This window comes from Euprymna scolopes, chromosome 26 (assembly GCF_053919585.1).
Source record: "Euprymna scolopes isolate OS-2025 chromosome 26, ASM5391958v1, whole genome shotgun sequence".
NCBI classification, from domain to species: Eukaryota; Metazoa; Mollusca; class Cephalopoda; order Sepiida; family Sepiolidae; genus Euprymna; species Euprymna scolopes.
The window spans coordinates 31,644,416-31,661,312 of record NC_136507.1 but is presented as its reverse complement, the minus strand read 5'-3'; the positions used below and the strand labels follow the sequence as shown (position 1 = coordinate 31,661,312).

The 16,897-nt window shown below is 31.9% G+C and overlaps 1 protein-coding gene across 9 annotated transcripts in view; it reads left to right on the top strand.

Moving 5' to 3' along the window:
- LOC145247969 (uncharacterized) overlaps positions 1 to 16,897 on the top strand; it is a 394,038-nt gene that overhangs the window by 207,976 nt on the left and 169,165 nt on the right. For 7 of the 9 annotated variants that reach the window (XM_080109621.1, XM_080109619.1, XM_080109622.1 and 4 more), the window contains one exon: positions 15,695 to 15,763. In XM_080109621.1, coding sequence (XP_079965747.1) covers positions 15,695 to 15,763 — 69 coding nt within the window. Of the gene's footprint in view, positions 1 to 10,702; positions 11,987 to 15,694; positions 15,764 to 16,897 lie in introns of those variants that run through there. The other 2 variants (XM_080109632.1, XM_080109627.1) reach the window with 2 other exon arrangements.

The window sequence follows — 16,897 nt, the reverse complement described above, 5'->3', positions numbered from 1 at the left end:
GATTTGAGTAATTTAATATTTGTATTAAGTTAAATTTTGGAGTTTTGGAAGCTACGATTCAGTGCTGAATGTCGTTTCCGTTTGCTGCGTAGCAGACTTGTAACCGGTGTCAACCCTTCCTTTTCTCTACGTTAAAAAAAAACGATCCTGGTGTCTAACTGTCCTTTGAGGAAGCATTATAAATAAGCACCCTTCACCCTTTCCTTATATAATGTGAAATGTTCACCCGAAAATGAATACATTTTTTTTTAACCCGTTGAAATATTGTTAATATGGGGAGGGGGGTGTAACTATTCTGTACTTTCACCTAACAATTTAATAAACAATGCTATTAAAAATAGCGCAGTATTACTGCGACTGCGCCGCAGTAATATATATAAGCCCCATCCCTCTCTCTCATACATATCTATACTCGTATTAATTTGGGTTTTGTTGTGTATCCCCTCCCCTTTTCCTCTATTTATTTAAAAAGAAATACAACTTTGTATTCTTTTAAACATTCATGTTAATTAATCCCCTATTAGTTTTTTTTTTTTTTTTTGTTTTTTCGGTTATCTTATGGGATGATCATCTTTAGTTAACTATTACGTGTAATTATATTCATGGAGATATTCTACATGATTTATACTTGCGTAATATTTGCGCAAAAAGTTTACAGCAAACACAAATCTCTTATGCGTATATATATTTGTTTAAAAAACATTGCCTACCAAACTCCTGCCAGTTTTTAGTCTATAGACATGAAAATTAATATATAGGGTATTCAAACCCATGCAAAAACTATATTTGAGTTTTAGCCGGGGAAAATCTGTGCAAAAGTGAAAATTTAAAGAAATGAAATTTGCTAGGTGAAGATCGAACGACGGCATTACGAATATGCATGCGTAACAAATAGCTATTAGTTCATGTTTAAATTTTTAGCCTTGCAGCAAGCATGTCTTCATAGTTCAGGCATTAAGATCAAAGGAAAAAGTAAATCATAAGCTAAATGTTTTCGTTTCGATTCTCACGAGTCTCTTTTTATTTTTTTTTTAACTTTTTAAATCATTACTATATATTGGGTCCAATATAACGATATAATAAATGCGAAATCTGCATTAATCAAAATATATTTAAGCGTATTTTACGACCGAGTAATGTCGGGCGGCTTAATGATTTTTCCACAATTTCCAGGACTGACTTCTTAACAAGTGATACCCCCCCACACACACACACAAAATATATATATAAAGTTAAGTGGTGCTGGTGCTTATACACTTATGTTACCGTACTATTTTTTAAATAATAATTTAAAGTTTTACAATATCTTTTTTTGTTTATGAAATTGTTAGGTGAAAGTACAGAATAGTTAGAAAACACCCGCTAGTCCGGTAACATAAGTGCAAATATAAGGATTTTTAATATCGTAAATGCCCCACCTCTCACTCCAAAATAACTGGTTTATTTTAAAGCTAAATCTATAACAAGCGGCACTTAGTGAATGGTGTATTTTATTCTAGCTACACCGTAATCACGCGATTAAAAATTTTGCAGACGAAAAATTAGGAAACAAAAAGTCAAGGAGAATCGTATTTTTTTTTTTTTTCCCCCAGCAGAATAAATGTTTTGAAGTAAAATAACTAAAGATTATTATTTAGCTAGTGTAATTTATCTTGCCTTTTGATAACATTTATTTGTTGACATGTTTATTCTACTCCCCCCCCAATAATTTTAGTTGCTGTTTACTTCCTTTCGAGAGAGGCTGACTAGCAGTATCAGAATTTTTGTAGGAATTTTTGACACCCCTAACACGAAACTGCGAATAAAATATAAAAATCTCGTAATTTTGCTGTTAAAAGTGGGTTATTTATTTTCTTTATGGATTATATTTCCAAAATAAACTATTACAGTTGTTTTAAAAGTAATAGAAATATTTTTTTTTTAAACAGTAATGAATTTTCCGAACTCAATATTTTTCAATTTTTAAACTTTAAAAATCTATCAAAATTTTTCTATTGATTCTATTTTTACGATATTTTCAGGGTCAATGTGAAATTTTATGTTCTTTCCAATAAACCGAATATAATATTTTAGACAAACGTTTTTTTTTTTTTCTCCTTCCCAACCGGGTAGCCTTCCGCGATTTGATATCGCTAAATTAAATAGCTGAAATGAAAGGCTGTGTATTTTTACTTTGAACAATAAAATAACTGAAATGAAACGCTATGTGTGTAATTTCAATGAAAATTATTCGTCTGCTGCGCGTTCGTTTGAAGCGCCCTGATTGGCTGTAAGAGTATCGTACCGCTCGCCATGTTCCGGCGTTTTCCGACGGATGTCGATCAACACTCGGCTAAGATCGTGAAATCGGTGGGTAAAATACTGCAGGAGTACCTAAAATGTTTAATCGGCTCAAAAAACAAGCAAGTTCAAAGGGTACGCGATTACAAGGACAAGTGGATACACGCGGCAATTTTTTCTTGTGGTTGCGTACACTTTGAAAAATACTAAAAACCTACCCAGTCAGTTAGGAATTTGAATTTTTTTTACCACTTTTTCGAACTCGAAATTTCTTTAAGCATTTTTTTTTTTTTTTTTTTTTTGGTACTAATGCATTTATTGTACCGTGCTGAAATAATTTAGAAAACTTTTTTAAACATGGGGAGCCCGGGAGGGCAGGGTATTTTGTAACTAGTTTGTACTTTTACCTAACAATTAAAAAATATATATATATATATCGTAAAAATTGACTTTAATTTGAAAATATTTAAAACTAAGCGCGGTGCAAAAAGTGCATAAGCACGTTTTCTTTGTGTTTATTTTTACGAATGTTTGTCCTTTTCAAATTCTTCCGCAAGTTTGTTCTCCGTTCTTTCTCTGAACAAAACAATAAAACCAACGCACGACGTTAGAAGAAAAAAAAACAAACCAAAAACAGTCGACAAAACCCCAATCTGATATTTCAAACGTAAACAAGCCTCCATTTTATGCATTTTCGATATCTTAGAATATTTAATATTCAATTTACAAAATGGACATTATCAGGAACAGAAAAGGGGGTGAAAAACTCTGCGTTGGGGGTTACATGTACACAAAGAGCATTATCCATAAAAATCGAATCCGTTGGATATGTACCCGACGGATTTTGCTCTCGTGTCATGGAGCCATCAGTACGGATCGCGGTATCACGGTTTCAATGAACGCGAAAGAGCACAGCCATGAATCGGATGAGGCCGAGGTTGCATTGGCCAAACTAAAGCATCACCGCGAGATGGAAAACATCCATCAGAAACAGAAAACACCAAAAACTGTTCCGATAGACAGGGAAGCCATGTTAGATGTCACTGGTCTTGAGAACTATGTTAGCGGACATGGAGGGCAGCCGGATGATACACTAGGCGATCCCACTTGGCATGTGGGATCCGACCAAAAGTTACCATCTTCTTCTCTTGAACACGAAGTGTTTGTAAGTAATTTGAGTAATTTCATATTTTCGAAGCAGAAACATTGGCGACCTAACTCTGTCGGTGTCGAGTCAAAATCTTATATTGATGTGGAAATGTTCCGTTTATCAAACCACACTTCCTGTTTTAGATTAAAATAAATAAGCAAATTGGCACGAAAGAAAATGGTTATAATAGTCAGCTAACGTACGTCTTAATTTTCTGCGGAGCGGCGCTACCGGAAGCGGTGACAAGGCAAATCAGTTCCTTTGTTTTTATTATGTAATGGATACGATTTTTGGCAAAACTGTAGTTTAGGTGAAAAAATAATCTCGAACCCTTTATCACATAAAAGGAACTAATTTCCCTAATCACCGGTACGTTACTATGTCAATAATATATAAACAATAATATAGGTATTTCAGAAGTTGTTTTTGAAAACAACTTTAAAAAAACAAACAAACTTCTATTTATATTGCTTTTGATTAAAATAAAAAAGGTTTTCATAGGTTACAATTATGAAACGTTCTATTCATATTTAAATGTTTTATATGTTCCGTGTTGTTGCTTTTTTTAAATTGTAATGAATACCTTTTTTTTATGATAAACAAGATATAAATAGAAATAATAAATTATCAGACCTTTTGAAGTCCAAGTTTAAACAATATTTCTTTTTAATTTTTAATTCAAAATTAAATCACGTGATTATTATTAAATCACGTGAGTAGTTATAAACGATACAAATTAATATTAAACACGTGTATAATCTCTTGCAATTTAGTATTTCTCTATTTCAAATTTAGATTTATTAATTATAAAACATTCGGTACTTATGTATTTTTGGTACAGTGCTAAAAACGGGTGTCTAAGATATGGTGAAACGTTCTGTTTAAAATTAAATAGTTTTACATTACAAAATGTTGTTTAAAATAAAGAAGTAAAAAATGAGAGAGAAAAGATATCGTGAAAAAAAAAGATCGTGAAACGTTTTAAAATAAATAAGTAAAAGTTGGGGGTTTTTAAAGTTGTTTTCAAAAACAACTTCTGAAATACCTATATTATTATTTATACATTATTGGCATTTGTAACAATTATGTGCTTCCACCTAATAATTTAATGTAAAAAAAAAAAGAAAAAAAAAGAAAAAAAAAGGTGCTTATCGTGAAACGTTCTGTTTAAAAAAGATATCGTAAAAAAAGATCGTGAAACGTTTTAAAATAAATAAAAACATTTTTTTTTTTAAGTTGTTTTCAAACACAACTCCTGAAATACCTATATTATTGCTTATATATTATTGGCATAGTAACGACCGGTGATTAGGGAAATTAAAAATACATAAGTACCGAACGTTTCATAAAATTTGAAATAGAGAAATAATAAATTGCAAGAGATTACGCGCATTTAATATTAATTTATAACTACTCACGTGATTTAATTTTGAATTAAAAATTTTTTTTTAATATTGTTTAACCTGGAGGTACCTAGTGTACAATTAAAAGAAAACAACACGGAATATATAAACATTTAAATATGAATAAAATAGGCACCGCCAAAACGGGGGGGGGAGGTAAGTACTTTTTGACGGACCGTCTTTTTAAAAATCTACCAAAAATCAGGTAATTATCCAATCAATACGAAATTTTCAGCGATTATTAAGAGAAGAATGAACTTTATAACAGTGTACTTATTTTTCATAAACAATATTTACTTGTACTGGCGTGGCCAGCCTCAGCGTTAATAATACATTGAAATTTTCGTCACTGAAAAATAAGTTTTTTTTTTTTTTTTTTTTTTTTTTGGCTTTTTGGTCTTCCGTAGTTTGCTTTTTATCAAGTCCAAATGTAAACAGTAATCAAATCGACTCGAAGACTTGGCTATATGAATAAGTGGAATTATTTGAAATCCAGGTACTTATATTATAATATTTTTGCATATTCTCATAGAAAATCACCCTAAATCTTAGTTAGACAAGAAATAAACAAATTAATTCTTTCAAAAACCTTTTCTTTTTTCTTTTTTTTTAAGTATTTATATACGTTTTTTGTGCAAAACAAAAAACGCCAATTGTTAACTTTGGGGGAAAATTTAACATTTAAAATTTAATTAAAAATAGTAGAAAAAGTTTTACATTATTCTGCTTTCTATACGATAAAATTCAGGGTTTTATCTTTCTGGGAAATAAAAGTTACTCAGAAATAATGGATTTTAATAAATGTAATTTCGTTTTTAAAAAACAACTTGATTTTTCGGGCATTTTGGGCGGCCGGTGCCTAGAATAGAACGTTTCATAATTGTAACCTACGAAAACCTTTTTTATTTTAATTAAAAGCAATATAAATAGAAGTTTTTCTTTTAAGTTGTTTTCAAAAACAACTTCTGAAATACCTATATTATTGTTTATATATTATTGACATAGTAACGTACCGCCGTACCGGTGATTAGGGAAATTAGTTCCTTTTATGTGATAAAGGGTTCGAGATTATTTTTCCCCCTAAACTACAGTGTTGCCCGATTTTTTGTTTTTGTTTTAATTTGTTTGAAATTTTAATTTTATTTCCGTACTTTCATAAACATATATTTAATTCAAATAAAAGACTTGGATTGAAATTTGCGCATGATGTTTATTTTATCTGTTTTTTTTTTGGGGGGGGGGTGCTGGAGTTTATGTAATTATTCACAGGAAAATTGGTGAAAAAAACTTTACTTTTTTTTTTGCAGGATTTAATAAACAAACAAAATGAAAGCAAAGCCAAACAAAACAAAAATTTGGTGCTTATGCACTTATGTTACCGTTATTTTTTTTAATGGTTTGAAGTGCCTACCCCAATGTTTAAAAAAATATCTGTTCTTATTAAATTGTTAGGTGAAAGTACCCGCGCCATTTTTAAATAGTATTTTCAAGTTTAATTACAGTTTTACGATACCTGTTTTTATTAAATTGTTAGGTGAAAGTACAGAATAGGTACACAGCACCCTCCCGTCCCATGTTTTATCTTTTGGAGGGGGGGGAGTTTATGCAATTATTAACAGGACAATTGGTGAAAAACTTTACTTTTTTTTATTTTGCCGGATTTTTTAAACAAACAAAATCAAAGCAAAACGAAACAAAAATTTAGTGCTTATGCACTTATGTTACCGTTATTTTGGTACTCCTTGGATGTTGAGTTCCATGGCGACCAGCAGAAAAATTTAATGGTCACTCTCTTACCCCCCCCCCAGTCAAGATTAACTACTTTTTTTTATTTATTACAGGTTTCGCATAATTTTTTTCCCTTGCTTGCATGAATGTGAAACTTTCGGTGTAACATAATTTTTATATAATCTTGAATAATAATTTAAAAAAAATTAATTTAAAAACAGGAACATAGAAAAATAAATTAAAAATGGTAAAAATTATACAAACGTACAGGATATGAATGTACGGAGGCACGTCTGATAAAAAAAAAAAAAAAAGAAAACTAGCACCCCTTCCCTCCCTTTTAATTACATGACGTCAATTTCACGCAGTCATTCGACTGGCTGAAATTTTGGGCTTCCGTTTGTAGTGATTTTGCTCTTCGCTTTTTGGACTAATTAAGCTATATTTTGTACAAACGAGGTGGGGTTTTTTAATTTAATTTAATTCAATATCTTAGGACTTGGCTTTACTAATTATCTTTGAAATAGACTCAGAAAACTAATATTTATCTTTTAAAGGATTTTTACAATGAATTTATTTAACTTCAAAATTTAGCTGGATTGGTTAGCTCGCGGTGAAAACATTTTTTATAACTTTTTTTTTCACGTGCACAAATATTTTTTTCCTTTTGGAAATTAACTTTAAATGCAATCAAAAAGTAGTCGGAAATTTACAAAAAAAATTATAAATCAGCTTTCAAAACTATGTCCTCCTATTTTTATTCGTCCATATTAGCTTGTACCTAACGTCAGTTCTCTTTCGAAGAATGGGTCGATACTTCGTCTCTGTTGCTACAATGTTACTGACATGCAGAAGTGCCAACTTTTGTACACATTTTTATATTTTTAAAAGAAATTTTTTATAAAAAATAATACTTAATTATATTTTGCATAAATAATAAAATGTTACTGTTTATTTAATTTTTGTTTTGAAAATAGAATACAATGTTTTGTCAATGGTTTTAATCTGTTTTTAGTATTATAAAAATATATTTAGTATTATGAAAATATATATTACTTTATTAAATATTTATTGATCTGTTATATGTTTAGAAAAATGGAATAGATTGTTTTTAGTGTTTTTTTTTTTTCATGAAAATATATAGTGATACCTTGATACTTCACCATAATTTGTTCCAGATGTTTGTTCAAACATCGAAATGTTCGACAACCGAAATGATATTTCCCCTTTTAAATTAACTGAAATAGAATTAATTGGTTCCAAAGTCCCTTTTTAACTGTAAACGTTGAGGATTTTATACATTTAATTGCATTGCCATTTCATATTCCTTTGCAAGCACTGACACATCTATTCCTCTTTCAAATTTCCCTATCAGTTCCTTTTTAAATTCGATTATTGTTCATAGTTTTCCGTTTTGCACTCGCTTTACTGCTTTTATTTTTCTTTTCTTTCTTTTTATCCAATGGTAAAAGGATGTCCATTTCTTTGTTTCTAAAGTCTTTACATGATGCTAGACCGATTATTTGAACAACAAAGTTTTTTTTTTATTCGCAATTAATTACTGTCATCCTGAATTACGCCCGCTTCGTTCATCATTATTGAAGTCTACTAACCTTTTTTTTTCTTTTTCACTTTTTGGACACCTCAAGGTCCTTTGTCGTCCCACACAAAAACGGGGTCGATCAATCGAATTGTGTGGTTCTGGTGCCACGCTGATGTGCTAAAAATAACTCAGACATGGTCTAAACTGTCGAAGGAGTTGCGATAACGCTGTTCTAAATATAACTTATCATAAAATTCAAACTTGCATGGCGACGTCGTCAGAGTGCAGTTGGATCATTACACTACACCTCAAAAGTATCATGACCAGTATGAATTACAATGTTCTATTGAGGAAAACTGCTGCTTGTTTACATTCGAAGTAAAGCCGACGGTTCAAACTTCGAAATTTCATTCAACTACCGAGGAAAGAAAATGTCCAACTTTTTGTTTGAACAGAGTTGTTCGATCACTGAAACATTAGACAACCGAGGTATCATTGTATATAGGAAAAGGACGCCCTGGAACAAGTTCAGCATAGAGCAACACAAATTGTACAGGGCACATCTCATTTGTTCTACTCTGAACGTCTCGCCTGTCTCAATCTCCTAACTCTTGAATTCTGCAGACGTGCCAGTTGTGACAGGTCTACAAGAGAAGAGGGTTCGATTAATGTCCACCATAAAAAACTTTGCACCAACTGTGGCAACTGTGTTCGCTCTATCTCTCAACCCATCCACTAGGGTACATAACCTAAAGAAGCAGATTTAGCATCATCCTGACTTACGAGATCAGTTCTTCTCGAGCAGAGTTACTCCTGTGTGGAACAGGATAAGTTCCCACACCGTTAATGCCCTCTCAGTAAATGCCTTCTAGTCACACCTGGAAAAATGGAAGGACCACCAAAACCTAGATTACTACTACGTATGCACAATAACGACAGAAAAAAGTTAGGGGAACATAATTTTGAAAGTCGGTTTATCATAATTTTTTGTAGGTTCGATTTTATTTTTAAAAATTAAAGCCAAAATTTCATTTGCAAAAGGAAAAAAAATTTGTACATGTGAAAAAGAAAAGGTTATAATGAAAAAGGTTTTCACAGCTGATGTCAGGGGGATAGGGAGTGCTAGTTTTCTTTTTCCCTGACCGTGTATCTGTACATTCCCATCATGAACGTTTGTATAATTTTCACCATTTTTTTAATTTAATTATTTTTCTGTGTTCCTGCTTTTAAATTAAAAATATTTTTTTGTTCTTCAAGATTACATAACAATTAGGATAAGGATTATTGAGTGTACAGTAGTCAATGGGATATCGAGATAGTAATCGTTAGTAGTGGAAATTTGGTAAATTGGATTACTTAAGAGGAACGGCTCGTTAAGAATTTGTTTACATTGGACTTTAAGATTACCAAATTGTAATCAGCTGAAAAACAGACAAATGAAAGAGAGTTCCACAGGTGTACAGCTCTAAGAAAGAAGCTTTGTTCATGGAATCTACATTTAGATTTAGGCACAGATAAAGAATGGGGGAAATTATTGACAGTGGTTTCAGCTAGACAAGTGTTTCTTGTGAAAGTTTGGCGAAGGGGACCATAGACGAGCACTTGCCATGAAAATAATAAAACAGAGACAGGCTCGCAACGTCTCTTCTGTAGGAAAGAGGTTGCAGGGAAGAGAAAAGGGCATCCCTCACTAGGCTACAAAGTCTACTTTGAACTCTGTCATGGTAGGATAAGGTCTTTCTAGCAGCTCCTGTCCAGATGTGGTCACAGTACTCCATCCTTGGACTTATCTGGCTTTTATATAGACAGAGAATTGCATCAGCAGTGAGATATCTAATGGAGCGGTAGAAGGATCCCACCATTTTTCCAGCAAATTGAATTTTTTTGAATTCTTACAATCTATGATGCTTTATTTTCATAAAAAAAACAAAAATAAATGCATATGTTTTTGTTTTTTTTAGTATTTAAAACTATAACTTTAGTAAAGGTGTTACTGCCGCGGCCGCCATAACACATCCTCCCCCGCCCCTCCACTGCCTTCCCTAAATGTAAACACAGGATTTCTGTCAAATGTTAAACGGTATTCTACTCGTAAATGGTGGTGTGTTACTTATGGAAAAACGGTTAATTAAACTGCAGAAGCACCTGTTAAACTACACAAGTTCTATAATTGAATACCGCCCCCCCCAGAACGAAAAACATAAAATATGCTTTTGTGAACCGCTCGTGAAAACTTAAATTATTTTAGATCAATTAAAAGGGGTTAATACCATGCAAACCGTAAATTTGCGACGGATTTGATTATCAGGTTTGTGACCAGCAACGTCGAATATCCCTTAAAAAAAAAAAAAAAAAAAAAATTAGTGGTCGGTTTTCTGTTTTAGCGAAAGGTAATTACTTTTTTAATTCATTTAAATAAATATTACTCTAAATACTGTTTTTAATTTTAAATCAACTGAAAATAAAATAATAAATATGATAACAACATGAAATATTTATAGATTGTTTTTAGAATTGTTTGTTTGTTTGCTTGCTTGCTTTTTTAACGGTAAGGTTGTATAAAAATGTTGCCAAATATAAATTTAAAAAAAAACATGAAACATTTATAGATTGTTTTTAGAATTATTTGGTTTTGTTTTTACGTTAAGATTGTATAAAAATGTAGCAAAATATAATTTTAAAAATATGAAACATTTATAGAGGTTTAAGAATATTTTTTTTTTCACGCACTTTTAGAAAAGGAAGAGTTATCGACTCCTGTTATTTAGTTGACAAGTGACATCTGTCGGCGGTTCTTGAAACTAAAATACACACATTCGCCTCATGTCACTGACATGCAGAAGTGCCCAAAAGTTTCATATACTTTATTTCATGCCAATTTGTTTATTTATTTTAAACTATAACAGGAACTCCGGTTTGGTAAGCGGAAGATTAATAACAGATTTTCAGTTGACACCGGTGGCGGTACGGTCAGCCTGAGAGTCGCTTATACTTCTGTTTCGCTTATATTTTTTATTAGCTTTAATTTTGGAACTTTGGAATATGAACAGGTGGCTGATTTTAATCAGAAAATCAAAGGTTACGATTTGATCCTAAATTTAATTTCCGTTTACTGCGTAGCAGCACACGCGTAGCCGGTGTCATACAGGAGTCCCTTCTGAATTATCTACCGCTTAGATGACATTATAATTTACGTACGAAATTGATTGATAATGTTTTTGCTTTTGTTTTATTTTGTTAACCATTTCAATTTCCTTGATTCCTTGTCTTTATCTCTCTTTCTTTCCTTATTTTTTCCGTAAGCTTTCGCGTTCTCGCTAGCTTGCTCTCGTTCTCTCTCTCTCCTCGTGCGTGAGGAAAAACCCACGCGATAAAATCCCACGACGAAAACCCACTCTCACTCTCTGATATTAAAAAGTAAATAAGCCCAGATTTTTATGCATCTTATCGACTTTTTAATTTCCCATTTATAAAATGGACATCATCAGGAACAACAAGGGGGGTCAGAAACTCTGCTTTGAGGGTTATATGTACACACAGAAAAAAATCAACAAAAATCGAATTCGCTGGGAATGTACTCGTCGGGTTTCGCTTTCGTGTCATGGGGCCATCAGCACGGATCGCGGTATCACCGTTACGTTGAGTGCGAAAGAGCACAGCCATGAATCGGATGAGGCCGAGGTTGTAATGGCCAAACTAAGGCATAAACATCAGATAAGAAATGTCTATAGAAAAAAGAAAATATCGAAAACTATTGAGATACGAAGGGAAGCCATGTTGGATGTCACTGGTAGAAGGCAGCCGGATGATACTATAGGCGGCCACACCTGGCGAGGAGTGGGGTCCGACCAAAAAATAACATCTTTTCTTGCAGGGGTAGTTGTAAGTAATTTGAGTAATTTCATGTTTTTTTATGAACGCTGGCGCTTCGGAATAGAAAGGGAGTAACGCCTGGTGTGTGTGTGTGTGTGTGTGTGTGTGCGCGTGTGTGTTTGTGCTTCTTCGCGGGGGAGGGAGGTACGGCTCATCGTCTCTATTTACATGCCTCCCCATAAGGACAGTTATACACAAGATCGTTTTGTTTTTGTTTTTTTTTTTGCTTGTGTGTGGAGGAAATACGGTTCTCCAACAAGAAACGCTCTATGAGGACAAAATAAAGAAAATTGCCTCGGCCAAGAAAGAGTTGTTTTTCACGGACTGCATATAAAAAAAGATGAAGTATAACCTCAGCAGAACAGATGCAACACTTTGCTCCTAGCCGAAGTCATTGTCGATTACTCGATTACAAAATTTGTCATTTCCTATTTCAGTCACGTAAATTATTTAGAGCGAACTATGTTTCAGCATTATTTCTGCTTAAACCATCTTTATAAATGCTGAATTATAGCGAGATTCTTTGTTGAAGTGAAACTAAAACAGCACCATTTTTTTTAATAAGCCGAAAACGAAACCAGGGGCACATAACTCTGCTAATTAAAAAAAAAAAATTTGTTTTCATAAAAGAAAAAAAATTTTGTATGTATGGGTATTAAAAAAATTAATGGTATTTTTTTGTTTTGTTTTGTTTTGTTTTCACGTTGACATTCATCGTTAAATTGATAACTTTTATAGGTTTTCGGATATGCTGAAAACGAATATCACATTTAAATTTGGGGGAAACAAGTATTTTTCCGGATATTATGACCTGTATTATCTATTGTAATTTATTATTTCTTTTTTTACTGATGGCCATGATGTTTTTCCTCAACGGAAAAAGACTAATGCGTGTTACAAAACACTCCCTCCTCCCCGTTTTAAGAATGGTGAACGCCACTGACATTTATTAAGTAATGCATTTGAAAAAATGTCTTATCCAGAAAACTATTTGTCTGTCCCAAATTTGAATGTGATATTCGTTTTCAACATACCTGAAACCTAACAAAAGTCGTCATTTTAAAGGTGAGTGTTAGGGTGGAAGGAAAGTAAAAATTTACCAATGTAATATTTTTGTTATTTATTTAATAAAAATTAAAAAATGGTTCCTTGTCCTTAATATTTATGAATTTGAGTTTAGGACATTTTTATTTCTTTTGTAATAAAATATCTATAAGTTGTTTGCGAATGTTTTCAAACCATATTTCACTCAAAATAATTTACATGACTGAAATAGGAATTAACCCATAGTTTAAAGAACTTTTCTTTTTTTTTTTCATACGTGGAGGAGGCTTCATGTTAAGATTAAAGTGTAATATCTGTTGAATTCTAGAAGACTATCCTCTATTTTCTTATAGGAATGAGTTTTATTGTCTTCAATTTCCTAACCAGTGGGGAAATACTAGCAGACGATACAGGTAGTTTTTGTACATCTTTTGAGGATCTGAGTCTTTTCATATTAAAATCCAACTAAAGTTTACCTTTGCATTTGTTTGTTTCTTTAATGGACACTTACTTTATGACCAATGTAACTTAAATCTTTAATTTTAGCAAAAACAGTATTCTACTAGCAGAGATGTTGTGCTGTTTAGATGTTAAGGGTAGACAAAGTGACCCCACCTGTTTAGTACATGAGATAAATATATAAAATTTGAACTCCTGTTTTGTTTTTAATTTGTTTTATTAAAACAGGATTTAGGTAATATATATATATATATATATATATATATATATATATATATATATATATATATATATATATATATATTTGTATATATACTGAAAGCCATTTCATTCTAGATAATTTTAAGTGACTGAAATAGGAATTAGAAGAAAAAAAAAATTTTTTTTTTTTTTTATGAAAATCCCTCCAGACAAGGCATGAGTCCATTTGATGTAAATTGAAAAAAGTGGAACTTATTTTCTGATGAAGTTTTTGCATTGGTCGAAAATGTTTACCTCCCATTATTTTCAGCCAGCCTCAACTTAAAATTAAACAAACATTAATTGAAGAATTAAACAAGAACCAATTGAAGAATTTTACATATATATATATTTTTTTTCATTTGTTAAAAAAATCATCAATGTGTCAGTAATTGTAATAGTAAATCTAATAGTAATCAAAAAAAAAAAAATTCAATTTATGAAATGTGACAAAGGTTATGAAATGTGGGCAATGTTGCTTCCCAATTACTCACCAGTCAGTAGATTCAAAACGATCTGCCCGGTAGTCTGTATGATTTATGTGCAGTTTAGGCAGATGCTACTTCTACTCCAGCTTACCTCTGTACATTACACAACTCAAATTTCATGATTTTACATTTCATAAACTTTACACACTTTTCATGAAATTCATGCTTGAAAAAAGTGTAATATCGTTTCTATGACTTTCACAATTATTTTCTAAGTCACCTGTTTTAATATACTATATTTTTTCTTGATGTAAATAGACAAGCTTTATCTTAAGTAATTAACCCCTAAAAAAATTTAAAAAAAAAACACTCAAACACTCATGACAGGATAAACAAATCAATGAGTATGCTCTCCCTACAAAAAAAAAAACAAAAAAACAACTTCTTTTTCTTTTTTGCGAATAAAGGTTAAGTAGTATTTTGAATCTTTGGACTGCTGTTCTCATATTGAATGTTATTTTCATAAAGTTTCAGTTGATGTAACCTCTGACCTTCTTTAGGTGGATCTTGTCAAATTTGGGGAATGTCCCTGCCGAACTTGGAAATGTCCCTGTCGAATTTGGGGAATCTAGACTGAATTTCAAATGGAACATTTTATTTACTTCACGAGGGTAGCATGCTCTCATTCCATCAGCCATCTTAAAAAAAAAAATCTTAAGTATTTTACAACTGTATTTTTTGGTTGCCCCACACTGAGGATTGAACTTTCAACCTTCAGAATATCACTTTATAATTATTTATTTATTTATTTTATTTTTTTTCCAGTACTCTAACCACTGTACCATGGGTCTTTGTGGACCCGTGGCGCATTGATTAGAGTACTTGGAAGATATACCTGAAGAAGGTTGAAGGTTACATTGACTGGAACGTTGTGAAAACAGCATTCAAGATGAGAACAGTAGTCCAATGAATTGAAATAATAACCAATCCTCATCTCAAAAATTCAGAAACGTAAAGGTTAAGTAGGTTTTTGGTAAAAGCAGTCTTTGAAATCAAATTACTTTCGAGCGTTAAAATTCTTGGTTCCTTTAATTTTTCCTGAGCGACGTCAGCGATACAGGTCCTCTTAGTTTATTATATTATTTTAACCTTTTTTTTTAATGTATTCTTGAGTATTCAAGTATTTGAATAAATGCTTAACTGAAACCGCACCAAAGAATTTTCCCTTTTTCTTTCGGCACAAAAAACCATGCAAAACTTCCATGAATAAAGTTTCTGTCCTAGAACAACCCACCTTTGGAACAAGATAACATGACTCGGTTTCTCAGCTAACTACAGTTGTCTTCAAGTTTAATGTAAACAAATACTTGTTGAGCCATCCTCTTGCAAAATCAAGTTCAAATCAAGTAACCTTCTGCCAGTACTATTCACTGTTTCCAATTCTCTCATGGCAACAATCAACAATCTTTTTAACCTTATCCTTGAGTGGACCCAGCAATTTAAAAAAAAATGTTTCTAAACATAGTTTTAACTTTGTTTTTTTTAGCCTGAAATGACAATGATTTCTGATTCGGACCAACTACCAGGACAGATGGTGAAAAGCCAACATTTTACGGTAAGTTTATAATTTTTTTTTTTTTTTTTTTTTTAACTGTAATTGAGTGAAATGTGTACACAATTTAAAGTTCCTATTTTGCTAGTGATAAAGAAAGATGCTTTTGCTTCAAAGACATTTTAAAATCAGAAATTTCTTTTATAAAAGATTAAAAAAAAATAATGATAAAGTTTCTATTCATTTTTTTTTTTCTTTTACAATAGCATTTTTCTTCCCCAAGTGATTGAAAATGACTCCCAGGGATCAATGTGACATTTTAGATAGTTGATTTGTAGCGATGAACAAAAATTAGTCTTACAAGTGTTACGGTGTCCTGTATCTTTGTCCTTTTCCTAACAAAGTATGGAAACACAAATATGTAATAATCCATGGTTTTAAAAAAAAAAAAAAAACGGTTTCTAAATTTCAAAAAAATTTTTTTTATATATTAAAAAGTATTTTTACAGTTCAAGATCCATGGTTGAATATCCAGCCAGTGCTGTAGTGATATGCAAATTAAGTATAATTTACATATGAGCAGATAACTCCTATTTATAAACTGACACAAACTAGAAATGGTGGTTGTTGAACGCTTGCTTAGTGTTATACACGACATATCAATGGCGTCAACGATAGGATATTCCCTGGTCTTTGAAGACCCGGAATATGTAGATACTTGGATTTGTTGCTAATGCAGGAAGCAAAAAGTTGAAAGACATCAAAAAACAAGGAGGGGAGAATGAAATCTCTGACTTGTTCACGGCTAATGCTGGTTGTGAAGCAATTATGAAGGTTGCTACAATGGTTTACCCTTGAGAACTAGGAGAAATGACTTTCGAAGAAATAAGTCAAGTTATCAAAGGAAACATGAGGCCAAAGAAAAGACTGGTGATTGCAGAAAGGACTAAGTTTATGGCAATGAAGCAGGAAGTTGATGAACCGATAGTAAAATATTTACACCGGTTAAGAAGTGCACGTAAATACTGTGACGTGGAAAAACTAGGAACAGAAGAACAGACAACAGAAGAAGACTTAATCCAACTAAGATTAATTGAAGGTATGCATAGTTCGGCACATAGATATAAGCTAATGGAACAGTTACAACTTACAAAATGTCCTTGAATATGTGTCTAGAATTTATACAACAGCAGGAAT